General features: G+C 48.1%; 1 protein-coding gene across 2 annotated transcripts in view; it reads left to right on the forward strand.

Annotated features, from left to right (window-relative positions):
- The window catches only part of USP13 (ubiquitin specific peptidase 13), a 128,096-nt gene that overhangs the window by 59,764 nt on the left and 48,962 nt on the right, over positions 1-19,370 (forward strand). For both annotated transcript variants that reach the window (XM_017506313.2, XM_037730566.1), the window contains exons 7-10: positions 3,681-3,775; positions 5,100-5,287; positions 12,360-12,431; positions 12,788-12,881. In XM_017506313.2, the coding sequence (XP_017361802.1) occupies positions 3,681-3,775; positions 5,100-5,287; positions 12,360-12,431; positions 12,788-12,881 (449 nt within the window). The remainder of the gene's footprint in view (positions 1-3,680; positions 3,776-5,099; positions 5,288-12,359; positions 12,432-12,787; positions 12,882-19,370) is intronic.

Genomic DNA, 19,370 nt, shown 5'->3' on the forward strand with positions numbered 1-19,370 from the left:
CGATCTCGGCTCACTGCTTCCTCCGCCTCCCAGGTTCAAGTGATTATCCTGCCTCAGCCTCCCGAATAGCTGGGATTATAGGCAGGTTTCACCACACCCGGCTAATTTTTGTATTTTTAGTAGAGATGGGCTTTCACCGTATTGGTCAGGCTGGTCTTGAACTCCTGACCTCAGGTGATCCACCCACCTGGGCCCCCCAAAGTGCCGGGATTACAGATGTGAGCCACCTGGTTTTAACATAAGGACTGTGAAGTACGCCTTTACCTGCTCTCCCTTCTACTTTCCTGTAGGGGAATCTAGAGGGAGAATCTGGATTCCTGCCATTTTCTGAGGCCTGGGAAAGGGCATTAAGGAACATGACTAAACCATGCGATCCTTCACACCAAACCAGCATGTCTTGTAAGACTATTTGAAATACTAAACTTTAAACTTGTGAGGGAAGAGACTTATTTAACATGATATCCTCAGGCTATGTATGTATTTGGCATTCAGTTAATAGCTGCTGACCGCGATGAATGCGTGAGTTAACCCTGGTAGTTGGCAAGGAGGACCCATGCCAGGCACGCTCGTCCTAACAGTGTACCATTCAGTAGTGTCACGTTCATCTCTGGGAGTTACTTAGAAAACTTTTTTTTCCATCAAAATATAATACATTTAGACAAAACAGAAGAGAGAGAAAAAAAGAAATCTTCCCATTCAGAGATTACACATGATTATTGTCACTTTCATCTGGTTTCTTAGAGATTCTCAGCCTTGCTCCTGGTTCGTCTCTTTCTGTCTCTGCTCTGTAAGCTTTTCCTTAATTAATCTTTTTTAATTTTTTAATTTTTATTTTATCCTTGATTAATCTTTAAGCTTACTGCAGATGCTGTTTTCCAGCAGGCTTATCACACAAATGCGATATTCTTGTTGAAAAAATTTTTGTAAAGTCCTTTTTCTTCTGCTGCCGGATCGCTGCCTCACCCTCTTCTGGTTTAGCGTGTCACTTAACTTGAAACGAAACGATGACAGGCTTACGTCTAAAATGAACGCAGTTACTCACGAGACGCTGCTTGGGCTGTTCCTGGGAGGATCCCTCTGTGAACTTCCCGGCCATGGTCTTGGCTTCAAGGTTTAGGCCAAGTTGGGGAACGCGAAGGGTAATTCCTGTCAGCGGTTGCCCGGTTACTGCCGTAGTTTCTGCGCTAAGACCTGCCTTTGCTGAGGTGAGGTTGGGAATCAAATGAGCTTCCCGGTGAAGAACATACAACGCAGCGTATCCAGCCACGGAAGCCACTGGGGACTTCTTTCTCTACACGTTTATGAATGCTTCATGATCACCAAGTTTGACGGTCACAGTTCATTTTCAGGTTTCTTGTATGTTACTCACTAAACTGTTTTTATCTGTGGGATGAGAAATAGCGATAGCGTTTGACCAGATCAGGTCATATCTTTGGAGCAGTTAATGACGGGAGGTATGAAATGTGATCTTGTCAGAGTCGCCAGAGCCTGATGCGTCATGAACGGTGGAGGGCTGTGTGGTCCTCACTTATTTCAAAATCCCAGGCCAATGCCACTGGTCCACTTACCACAGCTTTATTATTTTCTAATACAGCCCTGGTGGTTAGGGGCTCAAAGACTTAAGTCTTCAAACTCTCTCCCTAAAGTAAAGTGTCCAGGAGTGCCATTTGCACCTTCCAGCTAGTATTTGAGTGGAACTTTTTGGTCCCCTGTCATAGATTAAAAATACTGTTGATGTATTTGTTTCAAGTTACTAGTTCAAAGGTTTTTGCTTGTTTTAGTAATATTCAATTTTTTGGAAATTTTCTTCTTAATTGGGCTGAGATTTTGTCTTTTGTTTTGCTTTTGGGAACACCGAATTATATTTAAAAAGTATAAATGAGGGCTGCTATCCACAGTTATAATGGGCCCCCCGGGGGAGAGGAGTAGAGAAGAAAGCTATGCAATGTTTCACTTAGTAATAATAGAAAGACCGAATGTCTTTCGGGAGCAGTGAGTCTCCATGTATCTGGGTGTGGGACAGAAGGTCAGCACAGCTTCTGTGCCTTACTTTTCTTCCCCGGGTGATGTTCCAAGGCGTGGGGAACTCTTTGGACAGTCTGTCTTACATTGTTCCGAAGAATGTTATCTTCAGATCCATTTTCCTTGTTAGAGATTTTGGTTTTCAAATCTGAGAGTGAAGAAACCGTGGGTGTTGAGGCTTCATTCCTTTTAAGGGCCTCGGGGGCTTCTTCACCAAGTCTGTTGGTGTCCTGTTCTGATACATCCATATATTTTTTCTTTTTTTCCTTCTTTAGAAACACTCTTTTTTTCCCCCTGTTTTTTTAGAGACAGGGTCCCTCTCTGTCCCCCAGGCTAGAGTGCAGTGGCATCATCACAGTTCACTGTGGCCTCCAGTGGTCCTTCTGCTTTGGCCTTCCAAAGTGCTGGGATTACAGATGTGAGCCACTGCACCCGCCTGGTGTTCTGATATACTGTGTACTGCACAGATATAAATATTCTGCTGTAGAGGGAAGAAGATTGGGCCAGGAGTCAGACTAGCTGGGTTCTGGGCCAGCTGTGGGATTTAAGGCAAAAATCACCTGCCCTCTAGGAGCCTCTTTTCCTTATCTGAAGACAGGCTTGGAAATGCCTGTTCTGTCGTTGTTGCCACACTGTGTGTGAGGATGGATAGGGCAGCACACTGGATAGTTTTGGAAAACCAAACAGTCCTCCAACCTCACTGTGCACCCAAGGATCTTGTTAAAAATGCAGATTCTCATTCAGTAGGCCTTGGGTGGGGCCCAAGATTCTGCATTTCCAGTGAGCTCCCAGGTGAGGCTGCTGCTTTGAGTCCATACCCCCCACTTTGAGAAGACAGGTTCAGTCAGAAGCCTCCTTGTCAGGTGGGATATTAGTGTCCTGGGAAAGAGGCCGCCCGCCTCAGCACAGAGCTTACCAACACTGGTGTCTCTCAGCCTGCTGGGATGTGGACCCCTGGGGCAGCAGGGCCGGCAGGGACGGCTGAGTCCTCAGTATCCCTGGAATACCCAGTGCGGTCATTTTCTATGTGTGCTATGAGGCGAACCCACTCAGGAGGTGCCACAGTGCTCACAGACCTCTCGCTGGCTCTGTGGACAGGAAGGTAGGAGGAAGGGATGCGGGGGCAGGGGGAGGTGGAGGCGTGAGGGGAGGTTTGAGGACCTGGGGTTCACGGGCAGGATTTTGTTTTGTCTTGGATGGAGCAAGCTGCCCGAGGGCCTGTGTGTCCTCTTTGTCCCCCCGAGGTTCCCCTGCCGTTGGTGGATGGCCGTGACTCCCTCCTCCGGCACCCAGCCCTCTTTTTGAGCTCAGAGTTATGCCCCTGTGGTTCTGCTTAGAAACGTGAGTGGTCGGCATTTATGTTTACATACCTTTAACTTTAGATGCTGTTCTTTGTTTTTTTTTTTCTCTTTTCTTGTTTCAGAAACTTAAAAAAAAAGCTTTCCAAAATGTCAAAAGAACTGATATGTAGGTATATTTACAAAAAATGCCTCCGTATTATTTATTATCATTTATCTTTCCCCTTGTTGCATGTCAGAAGGGTTTCATTTTGTTCAGTGACGTGGCCCAAAGCTGGTGGACAGTGGGAGCTCAGAATCCCTGTTGGCTATTCAGTGACTTGACGACTGACCACTGCTCCTTTTCCCTTTGTCCGCTAGATGTTTATTCTTTTCAAGAAGAAGAGCCTGTTTTGGACCCTCATCTGGCCAAGCACTTGGCGCATTTTGGAATCGACATGCTTCACATGCATGGGGTGAGGCCTCCTGTTTCCATTTCCACCGTGCATGGGGCGGGGATGGGGAAGGACACGGGAGCTGCTTGGTTTATTTCCCATATAATTCCTCTAACAGGGGTCTTCACTTTATAGGTTGTAGCTTTCAATTGTTGCATTTCCTTCTTGCGTCTAATGAAGAGGTGTTTTCTTTTGGTTGAGTTGGAGTTGACTTGCAAAATCAGCCTCCTTTGATGGGTAGTTGCGTGAATCATTCATTGTTCACGAAAGGCAGATGGTGTGGGGAGGTGACCTTTAAAATTATCTGTGACCAACATCACTTTAATTAATTTCAGGAAGGGAAGCAAGGCTCCTAGGGACAGTGAATAAGCCAGCACATGACCGTTGGTGGAGACGCGCTCCTTCCTTTCACGTTGCGTTTTCCAGTAGATGTCGTGACTGGGGAATCGTTTTCCCCTTAAAGATTTAAACGTGCATTCGTGTAGCCCTCTCCTTCCAGGCTGCCCCCGTCTCTTCACCTTGCTGCCGTCTTTGTCTCCACTTTGTCACTCATTTCTGCTTTTCTCTGCCTTCCTCACACTCCCTCCTCTTTGAAGGCGCTCGTCTCAAGTCTCGGGGTTTATTCCATATCCTCTCCGGCTGCCTGGCCTTTTCCTTTGCTGTGTTGCATTGAATACTCCTTGAATTGCTTCTTTTTTGATTCCTATTTGTTCTTCATCCTCCTCTTATCTCTTTCCCTTTCAGTCTTTCTCTCTTTAAAATCTGGTTGTTTTTTTTTTGAGATGGACTTTCATTCTTGTCACCCAGGCTGCAGTGCAGTGGCACAATTTCAGCTCACTGCAACCTCCGCCTCCTGGGTTCAAGCGATTCTCCTGCCTCAGTCTCTCGAGTAGCTGGGACTTCAGGCGCCTTCCACCACGCCCAGCTAATTTTTGCATTTTTAGTAGAGACAGGGTTTCTCCATGTTGGCCAGGCTGGTCTCGAACTCTTGACCTCAGGTGATCTGCCTGCCTCGGCCTCCCAAAGTGCTGGGATTACAGGTATGAGCCACTGCACCCAGCCTCTCTTTAAAATCTCTTTCATGTGTGTTTTAAAATTGTGGTAAAATATATATAATCTGAAGCCTGCCGTTTTAACCGTTTCTAACCATGGCGTTCCTGGCATGACGTACATTCACTGTTGTGCCATCACCGTCTCTCAGCCTTTTTTATTTACATTGTTTATTTCTCTATGTAATAGGAAATAATGGCAGAAACATCCTATGATATTAGAAATAATTAATGGGACATGACCTTTGCATGGGAATCACTTTGAAGGTTGTTTCTTGCTGATGACTTTGTCTCAGGCAGAGAACAGGCTCCAGGACAATGAGATCAAGCCGAGGGTCAGTGAGTGGGAGGTGATCCAGGAGTCAGGCACGAAGCTGAAGCCGATGTACGGCCCCGGCTACACGGGGCTGAAGAACCTGGGCAACAGCTGCTACCTGAGCTCCGTCATGCAGGCCATCTTCAGCATCCCGGAGTTCCAGAGAGCGTAAGTGTCCCCACGCAGACCCGGGCACGCAGCCCCGCCCTGCCCGTCTAGGTCCAGCCAGCATCCTGGAGTTCCAGAGAGTATAAGCATCCCCCATGCAGACCCGGGCATATAGCCCCGCCCTGCCCGTCCAGGTCCAGCCAGCATCCCAGAGTTCCAGAGGGCGTAAGTGCCCCCACACAGACCCGGGCATGCAGCCCTGCCCTGCCCCTTTAAGTCCAGCCAGCATCCTGGAGTTCCAGAGGGCATAAGTGCCCCCCATGCAGCCCCACCCTGCCCCTCTAGATCCAGCCAGCATCCCGGAGTTCCAGAGGGCGTAAGTGCCCCCACACAGACCCGGGCATGCAGCCCTGCCCTGCCCCTTTAGGTCCAGCCAGCATCCTGGAGTTCCAGAGGGCGTAAGTGCCCCCCATGCAGCCCCAGCCCTGCAGCCCTGCCCTGCCCCTCTAGGTCCAGCCGGCATCCTGCAGTTCCAGAGGGCGTAAGTGCCCCCCATGCAGCCCCGGCCCTGCAGCCCTACCCTGCCCCTCTAGGTCCAGCCCGCTCAGGACACTGGAAAGCCCATCTTTATGGCTTCAGGACCTTTTGCCACCTTTCCTGAGGCCCACCTTCCACAGAGACTGGGTGAGAACACTTGTCGAGTGTTATGGGGATCAGGTGAGACAAGAAGAGCTTCATGAACTGAAAAACACCGTCCAGGGCTTTGTGATTAATAACAGTTTCTGCTTTTTGACCATCGCCCTACGTACCAAGAATGTATTAGCCGTTAATCTTCATAGCACATCTGCCAGTTCCCTCCTGCAGATGTGCTGGGGCGATCCGTGACTGGGCTGGTTAGTGCCTCTCTCGTGGTGGGCTGCCGTGTCCTCAGGGGTCAGGACTTCCACTGCTGGCTCCTTAAAGTGTGGCTCGGCTGGTGCTGGGCCTTGTGCTGCCATGAAATAGGGAGTGAGCGTGGGAAACCGTCGTGACAATGACATTGCTGTTGTGTCTTACAATTGGCATTTCACGTTTGTAATAATTTCTTTTAATTGTATTTTTTAACTATTAAGTTTTTTTATTTTTTATTTTTTTTTTGAGACAGAGTCTTGCTCTGTCACTAGGCTGGAGTGCCGTGGCGCCATCTCAGCTCACTGCAGCCTCCGCCTCCCAGGTTCAAGTGATTCTCCTGCTTCAGCCTCTGGAGTAGCTGGGACTACGGGTGGGCGCCACCATGCCCGGCTAATTTTTGTATTTTTTTTAGTAGAGACGGGGTTTCGCCATGTTGGCCAGGATGATCTCTGTCTCTTGACCTCATGATCCACCCTCCTTGGCCTCCCAAAGTGCTGTGATTATAGGCAGGAGCCATCACATCCGGCCAGGTTATTTTTAATTATTATGGGTACATAGCAGGTGTATATATTTATAGGGTATATATGATATTATGAGGCAGGTATACAGTGTGTCATATCACATCAATTGGGGTAATTGGGGTGTCCGTCACCTCAAGCATTTATCATTTCTTTGTATTAGGAACATTCCAATTTCACTTTTAGTTATTTTAAAATACACAACAAATTATTGTTGACTACAGTCATCCTGTTGTGCCGTCAAATACTAGATCTTGTTAACTCTAATTATACTTTTGTCCCCATTAACTGTCCTCACTAACTGTGTTTTTAAAAGGTATCCTCTGTCTGAGTTGAAATAAACAAAACAGCTGACCCTTGACCACAGTCATGTGGGAGTGCTGATTTAGGCGCGCGCTGACTGTGTCCGTGGAAGACCGCCTTCCCTTCCCACGCCGAGGGGCTCAGCAGCCTGTCTGTGGCTGGCTGTTTTCTCCCTCGGGTTGTGCTGAGGGTGGGGGCTGTAGAGCCGGGGGCTGGGCCTGGTGTCGGGCAGCCAGTGCCTCAGGGCAGAGTCACCCGAGCGTGTCCCAGAGGTAGGTTTCCTTCGTGGTTTAAGTGTGAGCTCAGACAGGCAGGCAGCATTCAGGAAAGTCCAGGCTCTTGCTTCACCTGCGTGGAGTTGAAATCCTCATGGCTTTAGTGGAGGCTGATCCAAAGTATGTCACACACCCTTCTCTTTCCTCTCTTGGTGTTTGGAGACTTTTACCTCTTCGTGCTGTTTTCTTGCTTTGAAAATTCATGGTTCATTTTCCATGTCTAGCTTTCATTTTTTCATCCAGCCAATAGAGAGTGAGTTCTTTTCTGCTAAGCAGTGTGCCAAGTGTGTGGGGTGGGTGGTGAACAGAAGGACGTGGTCCTCATCCCCAGGCAGGAAGGAAGAGGACAAACGGCATCAAGAAAAGAGTCATCGGAACAACTGCAGGCTTCCAAACGAGGCACATTCCACCAAGGAGAAAGGAGGGAGGCTGTCAGACGAGCCGTGAAGCAGGGAGAGCGCCCTGATGCGTGTGCAGGAGTGCAGGCGCTGGCTTTGGCCAGGGCGAGGTGGAAGCTCAGAAAGGAAACCCTATGATTTGTATGAATTTTTACCCACGCGCCACACCTGTGTTATCTTTTCACGGGGAGCACCGTAGCTCCATCTCACGTGATTTATGCTCCAAGATCCTTTTTGAAACTGTTGAAGGACCGTCCTCTGGTAGCAGTAGCGTAATTATTGTTTCTTTTAAACTAGAATGAAAGAAACTTGTGTTCTTTTGTTATGAAGCCCGACACCACTCTTAGTGCTTTACAACCTGCAGTTAAAAAAAATTCACCCTACACTTCAAAGTTCGACGAAGAGTTAACTCTCTGGGTTTTTCTTTAATGAAAAATATATGTTGGCTGGGTGTGGTGGCTCACACCTGTCATCCCAGCACTTTGGGAGGCCAAGGTGGGTGGATCACCTGAAGTCAGGAGTTCAAGACCAGACTGACTAACATGATGAAACCCCATCTCAACTGAAAATACAAAAATTAACCAGGTGTGGTGGTGGGCGCTTGTAATCCCAGTTACTCAGGAGGCTGAGGCAGGAGAATTGCTTGAAGGCAGAGGTTGCAGTGAGCTGAGATCACGCCACTGTACTCCAGCCCGGGTGATAGAGTGAGATTCTATTTCAGGAAATAAATAAATAGGAAGAAGAAAATTAAAGAAAAATAAAAAGGAAAGGAAAGAAAAGAAAAATGACTCAGAAAGATTGAGTGGCTCATGCACAGTCGTAGTGTTACTGGGAACTCGGCCCGATCCTCAGTGCCCTGCCTGCCGCTTGAACCTAGTTTACTTTTCAGAATCCTTTTCATTGAGGATCGAATCTAAGTAAACTGGTGTACCGATGGACTTACAACTAAGATGGATTACTAGATAGCGTAATGACATCCTTTTAAGAACTGCTAGATTACAGACAGAAGGTATAACATCTATGAAAATTATCTAGCATGGCTTCTGCATTTTAATTTAATTTTGTTATAATGGAAGATTTTCTTCATCAGTTAGAAAAGGGATATATAGTGATAGCAAAATGGACTTCTCTCTTTTTCTCCCTGACCTCAGGTGCCAGCAAAGTGGACTTTTCTGACATCAAAGATTAATTGTCGGCCAGGCATGGCGGCTCACGCCTCTAATCCCAGCACTTTGGGAGGCTGAGGTGGGTGGATCACTTGAGGTCAGGAGTTCAAGACCAGCCTGGCCAACATCGTGAAACCCCGTCTCTACTAAAAAATTAGCGGGGCGTGGTGGCAGGCGCCTGTATTCCCAGCTACTCGGGAGGCTGAGGCGAGAGAATTGCTTGAACTCGGGAGGCGCAGGTTGCAGTGAGCCAAGATTATGCCACTGCACTCCAGCCTGGGTGAGGGAGTGAGACGGTGTCTCAAAAAAAAAAAAAAAAAAAAGGTTTATTCTCTTTACCTCTTCTCTTCTTTCTGTCTTGCCTTAAAGCATCAGCCTGTTCATTAGTGTGCACCTTTCCAGGGAGGTTTTTGTCTTGTCAGGTTTTGAGATGTGACTAAAACTGGACCAGAAGAGAGTGCCCGAGTTCATTGTGTCGTGCATTGTTGGGATTCTGCAGTGTAGCCCCGCATCTAAATAGTTTAGCTCTGAAGTTTGGCTTCTGTTGTGTTTGTCCTTTGAATGGGACTGGTCCTGAGAAGCGTGCTCTGTTAATTTTGATGTAGGTACATTATCTGAGCTACAACTTCTGAGTTCGTGGACAGCAGGTGCCTGGAAGTTTCTAGTAGTTAGAGGTCATTGCCAACTAATAGTGTGTCATGGTTCTTTGCCGGGGCTTCACTGCAATAATGCTTTTTCTGTTTGGTTGTCAATATTCAGTTATGGAAGTTAGTTGTGTGATTGTGTGACATAAACGTATTCATTCAACAAATATTTAGAGTGTCTTTTACATGTCAGATGCTGTTCTAGTGCTGGAGATGCAGTGATGTAGATGAAGTTGCTGCCTTCATGAGATTACATTCTAGTGTATAATCTCTGGAAAGACAGATACTAAACAAGATGTATCCATCCATTCTCACACTACTAATAAAGACGTACTCAAGACTGTTAATTTATAAAGGAAAGAGGTTTAATTGACCCACAGTTCCACGTGGATGGGGAAGCCTCACAGTCATGGCAGAGGGCAGATGAGGAGCAAAGTCACACCTTGCATGGTGGCAGGCAAGCGCTTGTGCAGGGGAACTCCCCGTTATAAACTGTCAGATCTCGTGAGAGTTACTCACTGTCACGAGAACAGCATGGGGAAGACCTGCCCCCATGATTCACTTACCTCCCGCCGGGTCCCTCCCACCGCCCGTGAGAATCAGAGGAGCTACAATTCAAGATGAGATTTGGGTGGAGATGCAGCCACACGGTCCCACGAGTAGATGATAAAACTGCAGGTAGCGATGCGTGCTAAGAAGGGAGCCAGTCAGGAGCAGACGGTAGGGAGTCAGGTGGGTGAGCGCGGCCCCTCTTGTTTTATGTAAGGGTCTGGGGAGGTGGCTTGTCAACAGACTTGAGAAGGAGCTGCTGAGCAAGGATCTCTGAGACAGCATCCCAGGAGAGAGACCGCAGAAGGCATGATCTTGAGACACGAGCAAGTTTGTCACGCGCTGGGGCAGCAGGAGGGACAGGTGGCGGGATGCTGTGGGCTGGGGGAACACAGTGGCAGAGGAGGCCAGAGAAGTTGGGGGAGGGGGCAATGAAGGCTGGAGAAAGGGGTCTGCTTTCAGATTCCTCTTCCTACAGCGTCCAGGCTAGAGGTCGAAGACAGCGGGGAAAGAACCACACAGAGTAGAGGGTGTGAAATCAGAAGTGAATTGAAGAAGGGAACGGAGTGACTGTGTGTGGCGATTGGAGGTCAGTGTCAGAGCTGGCACTGCTCTGCCAGGACGAGCTTGCCAGGAGGGATTGCAGGCTGCTCTGGGGGCCGTGGACAGCGGGCACAGCCAGCAGAGCGGTTCCGAGCGCGGCCCGGTGCCAGGCTGCTTGGGTCCATTCTGGGCCTCATTACTCCCTCCCTGGTAGCCTTTTTTTTTTGAGACAGGGTCTTGCCCTGTCACCCCAGGCTGGAGTGTGGTGGTACGATCAGGGCTCACTGCAGCCTTGACCTCCGGGGCTCACGCAGTCCTCCCACCCTGGCCTCTCAGGTAGCTGCAGCTACGGTCCTACAGTACCTCCTACTGCACCAGCTGATTTTAGGTTTTTTGTAGAGATGGAGTCTCTATGTTGGCCAGGCTGCTGTCAACTCTGAGGTTCAGGCAATCATCCCACCTCGGCCTCTAAAAGTGCTGGGGTTTCAGGTGCCTTGGAGGCTTTGGAAGCTGCCTGACGAATTTGCATTCCAATTTCTCACGTCTCAAATGGGAATAATGATAACAACAATCCTTCCTCACGTGGTTGCAATGAAGTCTCAACAGGCTAATTCAGGACACCCGTCAGGACATGGCAGCTGTCGCTGCTATGACTGTTACTATCCACGTTGAGATTATTGGAACAATTTTTAATGTTAAAGAAAAGAATTACCCAAGCACTTGTTAAAGATGCTAAGGCAGACTTTCTGCAGTGGGACCCATGGCCATAGGAATAGGAACACAGCAGCAGGGCCTTGGACTGGGGGAGACGTTGGACTCAACTCTGATTCCAACACGGTCGAGTGGGAATTTGTAACCAAGGAGTTGGGTGGGGCAGGGGACAGAAAATCGCGAAGAAGAAAATCTAGGATAAGGGGTTTCTGGCTCCTCAGACTTGGTGGGGTGATTGCTGAAGGCAGGCCGGGCTGGTCGGATAGCAAGCATGGGCGATGTTCACTAACCTGACTTAGCAGAGTGCTTACTCAGACTCATCTACCAGGACAGACGGGGAAGCCCAAGGAAAGGGGGGTCAGGCAGAGGGCTCGGAGGAGCTGGCCCGCGTTTCGGTTTGAGTCAGGTCTTGTCGCTAACTGCACTGTTGTCGTTGTTTTTTTTTTGACAGTCTTGCTCTCTCACCCAGGCTGGAGCTCAGGGCGCCATCTCTGCTCACTGCAACCTCCAACTCCAGGCTTCAAGTGACTCTCCTGCCTCAGCCTCCCGAGTAGCTGGGATTATAGGCATGTGCCACCATGCCTGGCTAATTTTTGTATTTTTTATTAGAGATGGGGTTTTTCCATGTTGGCCAGGCTGGTCTCGAACTCCTGACCTCAGGTGATCCTCCTGTGTCAGCCTCCCAAAGTGCGGGGATGCCAGGTGTGAGCCACCGCACCTGGCCCTGCACCGTTGTCACTGAGGCGGTGATTGTGATGGCTAAGCCAGTGGTTCTTCACCCTGACTGCATGCTAGAGTCACTCAGGGAACTTTTAAAAGAAATCCCAAATCCCAGGCCTCGCTCTTAAGCAATGAAATTGGAACATCTAGGGGTTGTTCTGGCTTTGGTATATTTAAAATAAACTCTTTGGGTGAATCTAACTTATAGCAAGGGCTGAGACCCACTGACAGAAGCGAAAACGTTTCAGGAAGCTTCATGGGTGGCGGTAGACGCGGGATCTCAGGAAAAACTTTTCTTCAGGTAGATTGTTTAATCTGACCATGGGGCAAGGTGGTCTTAGGAAGAATGATGGCTTGTTTTGGTCCTGTTCTTCTCACAGTTGCTGTGGTGTAACTATTGCCTCTCATTTCTAGGTATGTAGGAAACCTCCCCAGAATATTTGACTACTCACCTTTGGATCCAACGCAGGATTTCAACACACAGATGTAAGTGCCGGATTTGTATTGTTTTTTTTTTTTTTGAAAAAGCATCCAATAAAATGTTCACAGTGGTTATCTCTGGGTTGCAAAATTAAAGGGAATTCTTTATGTATTTTTTAAAAAGCATTCTAAAATGAGAATGTGTTACTTTTCCAAGAAGATAAAATGATCTACAAAGTATTGAAGAAAATTTGAAACTGGCAGCAGTATGAAGCAGAATCAAATAAATAAGTTATTTGTGTGTAATCAGATCTAATGCTCCACCTGACAGCAGCTGTACTTGCTGAAATTCATCGATACATTTAATATCGCTCTGGAAGAACAACAACGACCTTTTTGTTTTGTTTCTGTGCCCTGGCCAGGACTAAGTTAGGACATGGCCTTCTCTCAGGCCAGTATTCCAAGCCTCCGGTGAAATCCGAACTCATCGAGCAGGTGATGAAGGAGGAGCACAAGGTATGTGTCCGAGTGTGTGCCATGTGGCCATGCTGGAGGGAGGAGCTGTGGAATGTGGGTCTCCTGTGATTTGGCACACGGTGGCCATAAATTTCACAAGCCGTCAGAATAGTAACGTCATTGCAGTGTCTGCGGTGTCTGTCTGAATGCGCTTAAAAACCGTGACAAGGAGCAGCCAGGGTCGGGTTTATAGAGGCAGTTGCGTCATGGATTGTATGTGTGTGCCATCATCAACCGTCTTTAGAAATAGTATTCTTTATAAAAAGGGCTGAGCTCAAAGGACTAAATTTCGTAAAAGTATAAACATCCCCCTTGGTAACACAGTCTTGGCACTGGCAGTGTCTTTCTTCTCAGAAGCCTCAACTTTGTTGTTTAGAGTTTCTCAAGAGGCTGGTTGTTAAAAAACAACACACAGGGTCAGGCGCGGTGGCTCACACCTGTAATCTCAGCACTTTGGGAGGCCAAGGTGGGCAGATCACCTGAGGTCGGGAGTTCGAGACCAGCCTGGCCAACATGGTGAAACCCTGTCTCTACTAAAAATGCAAAAATTAGCCGGGTGTGATGGTGGGCGCCTGCAATCCCAGCTACTCAGGAAGCTGAAGTGGGAGAATTGCTTGAACTGGGAGGTTGCAATGAGCCGAAATCGTGCCACTGCACTCCAGCCTGGGCGACAGAGTGAGATTCTATATCGAACAAACAAACAAACGAAACACACAGATGCCTCAGTCCCTCCCTAGAGCTGAGGAATCAGAGTTTCAGGGGAGGGCTGGGCAGTCCTTGGGTTTGGTAAGCTGCCAGGAGGCTCTGCAGCACATGCAAGTCGGAGAAACTCCATGGGGCCGTCACGATTAACTAACAGAAGCACCGAGAGACGGGCTGGATCTTTTCACGGCCAGACCTGCGTTCCCGCCGGCCCCTCCCTGTGCTGCCTGCACAGCTCCGGAGGGCACTACTCGTCACTCGTCTTTTTGAGTGGTGCCCTTGGAATTGAGCAGTGCACAGCTTACACATCTGTGTTTGGCACCGTCCGCCCCGGTCGCCGCAGATGCCCTGAGTGGAACGCATGCCCCGCTTCCCCACGCCTACTCTGGCTTCCCAGGACCTGGTCTTGACTCACCCTCATGAGTGGAACACATGCGCCTCTTTCCCACACCTGCTCTGGCTTCCCAGGACCTGGTCTTGACTTACCCTCATGTGTTTAATCTCTGCTGGCATCTTAAGCCAGTCCTTCTTAACTAACACCTGTAGACCGACAGCAAGAATCAAAAGTGAATTCATTCAGCCTCTTGTTCATAATGGAGCCAGCCAGCTGTGGAAGTGGGGCAGATGGGAGGACGAGGTTATGAAAGGGATGTTCGGAGACTGCCTTGGGCGTGGGGAGGAAGAAGCGGCTGGAGAAGTGGGGGAGGGAGCGGCAAGCACAGGAGAGCAGAATTTTAGTTCTCAAGCTGCGTTGTCACCCAGCATTGTAAGGTGACAAGGTCCGCATCTGCCGGCGGCTGGAAGGCACTCCTGTGAGACACAGCTGAGGGGGCGGGCGTGTAGCGCTGTCCAGGCTCCTAATTCTGTCCTTCCGTGGAACTTTGAAGAGGTGAGTGTGGAGGCCTCAGCCCAGAACGTGTTACGATCATGTTTGCTCAGAGTTCCCACCACGCGGTGCCTCTTCTCGCACGTCTCTCCTGGGCGGGGTCCCTGCTCCCGGGTGGAGGTGAAGGAGCTGGGAACAGGGCTCGGAGCCTGGCTTTCCCTCCTGGTTCTTCGAGGAGCCGTGTGACTACGGGCAAGTCACACCACCTCGCAGTCTCACCATTCAAGTGGCAGAATGGGTCTGGGTGGTGGTGAGGGTTCAAGCCCGGAGTCCCCTTTCTAATCAGATAAAATCTGTGCACCCTGCGTGACTGTCATGGTGCTTTTGGGATCTCCTCATTTAAGAAAATGTGAAATGAAAAATCATCAGCTTAGAGCTGTTTGGAAATAAAATTTGGTTTTGTTAACATTATAGTGTCCTTTTATGTTAAAAAAAAGTGCTTATAAGAGCAAGGCACACCGTCTCTGCAGTCCACAGGTGATGTCTGTCTGGAGCCCTTGTCTGTCTTCCCGCCACCGTCTCTGGAGTCCACAGGTGACTCTGTTGGGAGCCCTGGTCTCTCTTCCAGCGCTGGATTCAGTGGCCACAGGGTAGCAGCTCTTTACATCTCCAGGGTCTGAGGCTTGCGGGTGGGAACCGCTGCTCTGTCTGGATTGGAATGTGTGACCTGGAAGCACTTGGGCCATCTCTGGAATGTGTTTTGCTTGGTCCACACATAAAGTCTGAATTTTCAGTTCCTCTTAACCACTCGTCTGGCTGTCCTAGGCCTGCGGTGAGAGCCGGAGCCAGGGGGCAGCTCTTCCTTCACATGGGACACACAGTCCCCAGCTGGCTCCGGTCCCTTTGTGACTCATGACCTGACTGGGCCTCTGGGAATCTGGATCTGTGACCTTCGATGTAGATGACTTGTGAAATCCTTTCCAGCCCTCAGGTGCCACGATCTAGTGGTGGTGAAGAATGAATCCAGAGTGTGAGAAGCATGCAGTGTGCACCTGGGCACTGGCAGGAATGGCCCGTCCAGCTGGGTGGGGACCAGTGGGGAATATTGGTAATATTCCTTTAACACTCAAAGAGAGCTCAGACTGACCATGATTTTCGTTGTGGTGCTGGGGGTGTCTGCTTCAAGCTGTTCCTTGAATACACAAATATAGCAAAAACCTTTAGTTTGCTTGACGGTGAAAGGAATTAGTTTCTGAGGCATCAGGATTTTCACTGGCAATTGGTTTCAAAGGAACCAATTTGTGAGACTCTTCATTTGCTCAGGTGTCAGAAGTCCTTTGGAAGGATGGGCCCCTCCCAGGCCTCTGGTGTTTGTGACTTGTAGATGAGCCTGAAGTGTCCCAAGAGAGGGAAAGAAGATTCACTGAAACAGAAAAGGGGATAGATGATGAGAGGAGCATGTGGTGGAGGGGAGAGAGCGTGAGGGCGCGTCAGAACCGTGTGGCAGGAACGCCTTTCACGGGGCCGCCGCCAAACGTGATCTTAATAGCTGGCACCATCTACTGCTTGCAGGGGGCCAGGCCCTTCCTGCATGTTCACAGACGTGGAAACAATGCACAGGAGCCTTGCCCAAAGTCACACAGCCGGTGGACTGTGGGTGGCGGAGCTGCAGACAGTGTCAGGCAGGTTGGCTCTGGAGTCTGGGCCCAGTCATGAGGGTTTCTCACTGGAGTCTTACAAGTTGGGTCACTTCTGGAATATCTACTTCCCAGTATTAAATTGTTCTGCTGTAAATGAAGGTCAAATCTAGCTTTGTATATGTGCATCCTTAATAAACATGGTCATGTGTAAAAAGACAGCAGTATTTATCTGAGGCACTCCCATTTTTACCTAGATATGTTGAATTGAATTTTAAGATTAACTTGCACTTGTAATAGATAATACTGTAAAAGGGCATTTTGTTCTTTAAAAAATATTTTTCTGGCCAGGTGTGGTGGCTCACGCCTGTAATCCCAGCACTTTGGGAGGCTGAGGCTGGTGGATCACAAAGTCAAGAAGTTGAGACCATCCTGGCCAGTATGGTGAAGCCCCATCTCTACTAAAAATATAAAAATTAGCCTGGTGTGGTGGTGCATGCCTGTAATCCCAGCTACTTGGGAGGCTGAGGCACGAGCATTGCTTGAACCTGGGAGGTGGAGGTTGCAGTGAGCTGAGCCACTGCACTCCAGCCTGGTGACCGAGCGAGACTCCATCTCAAAAAAAAAAAATTCCTGATCTTTATGCATTCTTTTTTTTTTTTTTTTTGATTTCTAAAGTAAAGAGGTTTAATTGGCTCACGGTTCTGCAGGTGGTACAGGAAGCATAGTGGCTTCTGCTTCTAGGGAGGCCTCAGGAAACGTCCAGTCATGGTGGAAGGCAGAGGTGAAGCAAGTACATTTCACACAGTGGGAGAAGGAGGAGAGAGAGGCGAGAGGTGCTACCCCAGCTCTCATGAGAACCCGAGCATAAGAACAGCACGAGAGGAACAGCGCCAAAGCATCAGAAGCTGCCTCCTGATCCGGTCACCTCCCACAAAGACCCCTCCAGCACTGGGTATTTTGTTTTGTTTTTGTTTTTGAGACAGGGTCTTCTGACCTCCTGGGCTTCAAGCAGTCCTCCCACCTCAGCCTCCCTGGTAATTGGGAGGACAGGTGCTTACCACCACTCCTGGTTTTTTTTCTTTTGTTTTGTTTTTTGTTTGTTTGTTTGTAGAGACAGGGTTTCCCAGCATTTCCCAACATTGCTTGCCCAGGCTTTTCTGGAACTTCTGGGCTCTAATGATCCACCTGCCTCTGCCTCCCAAAGGGCTGAGATTACAGGTGTGACCCACCATGCCTGATCCAGATTTGGGTGGGGACAGAGATCCAAAGCAGATCGCCATGGTAGCCATGATTTCATGATCCAAGGCAGTGTTAAATACCACAGCAAATACCATACCAGTAGTAAATGCCATATTTGCTGAATTCCTACCTTTGTCTTTTTTTTTTTTTTTACCTGCCCTATTTATTATTTTGTTTTTTATTGTGATTTAAGTTCTGGGTACAAAACTGAAAAAAACAAGCAATGGGGAAAATATTCCCTGTTTAATAAATGGTGTTGGGAAAACTGGCTACCTATGTGCAGAAAGCTGAAACTGGACCCCTTCCTTACACCTTACACTAAAATTAACTCCAGATGGATTAAAGACTTAAACATAAGACCTAACACCATAAAAACCCTTGAAAAAAACCTAGGCAATACCATTCAGGACATAAGCATAGGCAAGGACTTCATGACCAAAACACCAAAAGTAATAGCAACAAAAGCCAAAATAGGCAAATGGGATCTAATTAAACTTAAGAGTTTCTGCACAGCAAAAGAAACTATCATTAGAGTGAACCAGCAACCAACAGAATGGGAAAAAATTTTTACAATCTACCCATCTGACAAAGGGCTAATATCCAGAATCTACAAAGAACTAAAACAGATTTACAAGAAAAAAGCAAACAAACCCATTCAAAAGTGGATGAAGGATATGAACAGACACTTTTCAAAAGAAAACATTTATGAGGCCAATACATGAAAAAATGCTCACCATCACTGGTCATTAGAGAAATGCAAATCAAAACCACATTGAGATACCATCTCACGCCAGTTAGAATGGCAATCATTAAAAAATGTGGAGACAACAGATGCTGGAGAGGATGTGGAGAAACAGGAACACTTTCACACTGTTGGTGGGAGTGTAAATTAGTTCAACCATTGTGGAAGACAGTGTGGCGATTCCTTAAGGATCTAGAAATAGAAATTCCATTTGACCCAGCAATCCCATTACTGGGTATATACCCAAAGGATTATAAATCGTTCTGTTATAAAGACACATGCACACGTATGTTCATCGCAGCACTGTTTACAATAGCAAAGACCTGGAACCAACCCAAATGCCCATCAACAATAGACTGGATAAAGAATATGTGGCACATATATACCATGGAATACTATACAACCATAAAAAAGGATGAGTTCACATCCTTTGTAGGGATGTAGATGAATCTGGAAACCATCATTCTCAGCAAACTGACACAAGAACAGAAAAGCAAACACCACATGTTCTCACTCATAGGTGGGTGTTGAACAATGAGAACACAGGGGCACAGGGAGGGGAGCATCACACACTAGGGTGTGTTGGGTGGGGGGAACCACATACAACGGACAGCGGGGGTTGGGGAGGGACAGCGGGGACAGCTGGGGTTGGGGAGGTTGGGGAGGGATAACACTGGGAGAAGTGCCTGATGTAGCTGACGGGGGATGGAGGCAGCAAACCACCACAGCAGGTGTGTACCTGATGGAGGCAGCAAACCACCACAGCAGGTGTGTACCTGTGCAATGATCTGTATGCCTTCTACGGCAGTGCTTTCAAATGCTTTAAAGCTCAACACTCTGTTTCTTCTTCTGAAGATAACATGTTATTTAACTAACTCTGTATTATGAACAAACTGCATTTCTTAAGCAACAATGTATTTGATTTCTCATCTAAATAATCCTCAACACATAATTGCTGGTCTGACCTTTTTATCAACATTAGCTAAGCAGTGTTCTGTTTCAGGGTGATGTGATTTTAGCCGTGAACATAAGAACTTTGTTTCTCTTAACCTCTGTTTTCCTAGGTTAGACACATGAAGGCGTTCTGATTCACCTCTGAAATATGAGCCATAGTTTGGGAATGGCCCTGTCCTCCTAGCTTAGGAGGTTTGGGGTTTGGGCTGGGTTAAGCACTTACTGGTCCAAGGTTTATGGTTTAAGGTTACAAATTTAGATCAACAGACTGCATACAGCTTTGTTTTAGGGACAGGCAGACATCCTGCGGTTTAAAAGTATCTGTGGCCGGGCGTGGTGGCTCAAGCCTGTAATCCCAGCACTTTGGGAGGCCGAGGCGGGTGGAT

This window comes from Cebus imitator, unplaced genomic scaffold (assembly GCF_001604975.1).
Source record: "Cebus imitator isolate Cc_AM_T3 unplaced genomic scaffold, Cebus_imitator-1.0 Scaffold353, whole genome shotgun sequence".
Taxonomy (NCBI): domain Eukaryota; kingdom Metazoa; phylum Chordata; class Mammalia; order Primates; family Cebidae; genus Cebus; species Cebus imitator.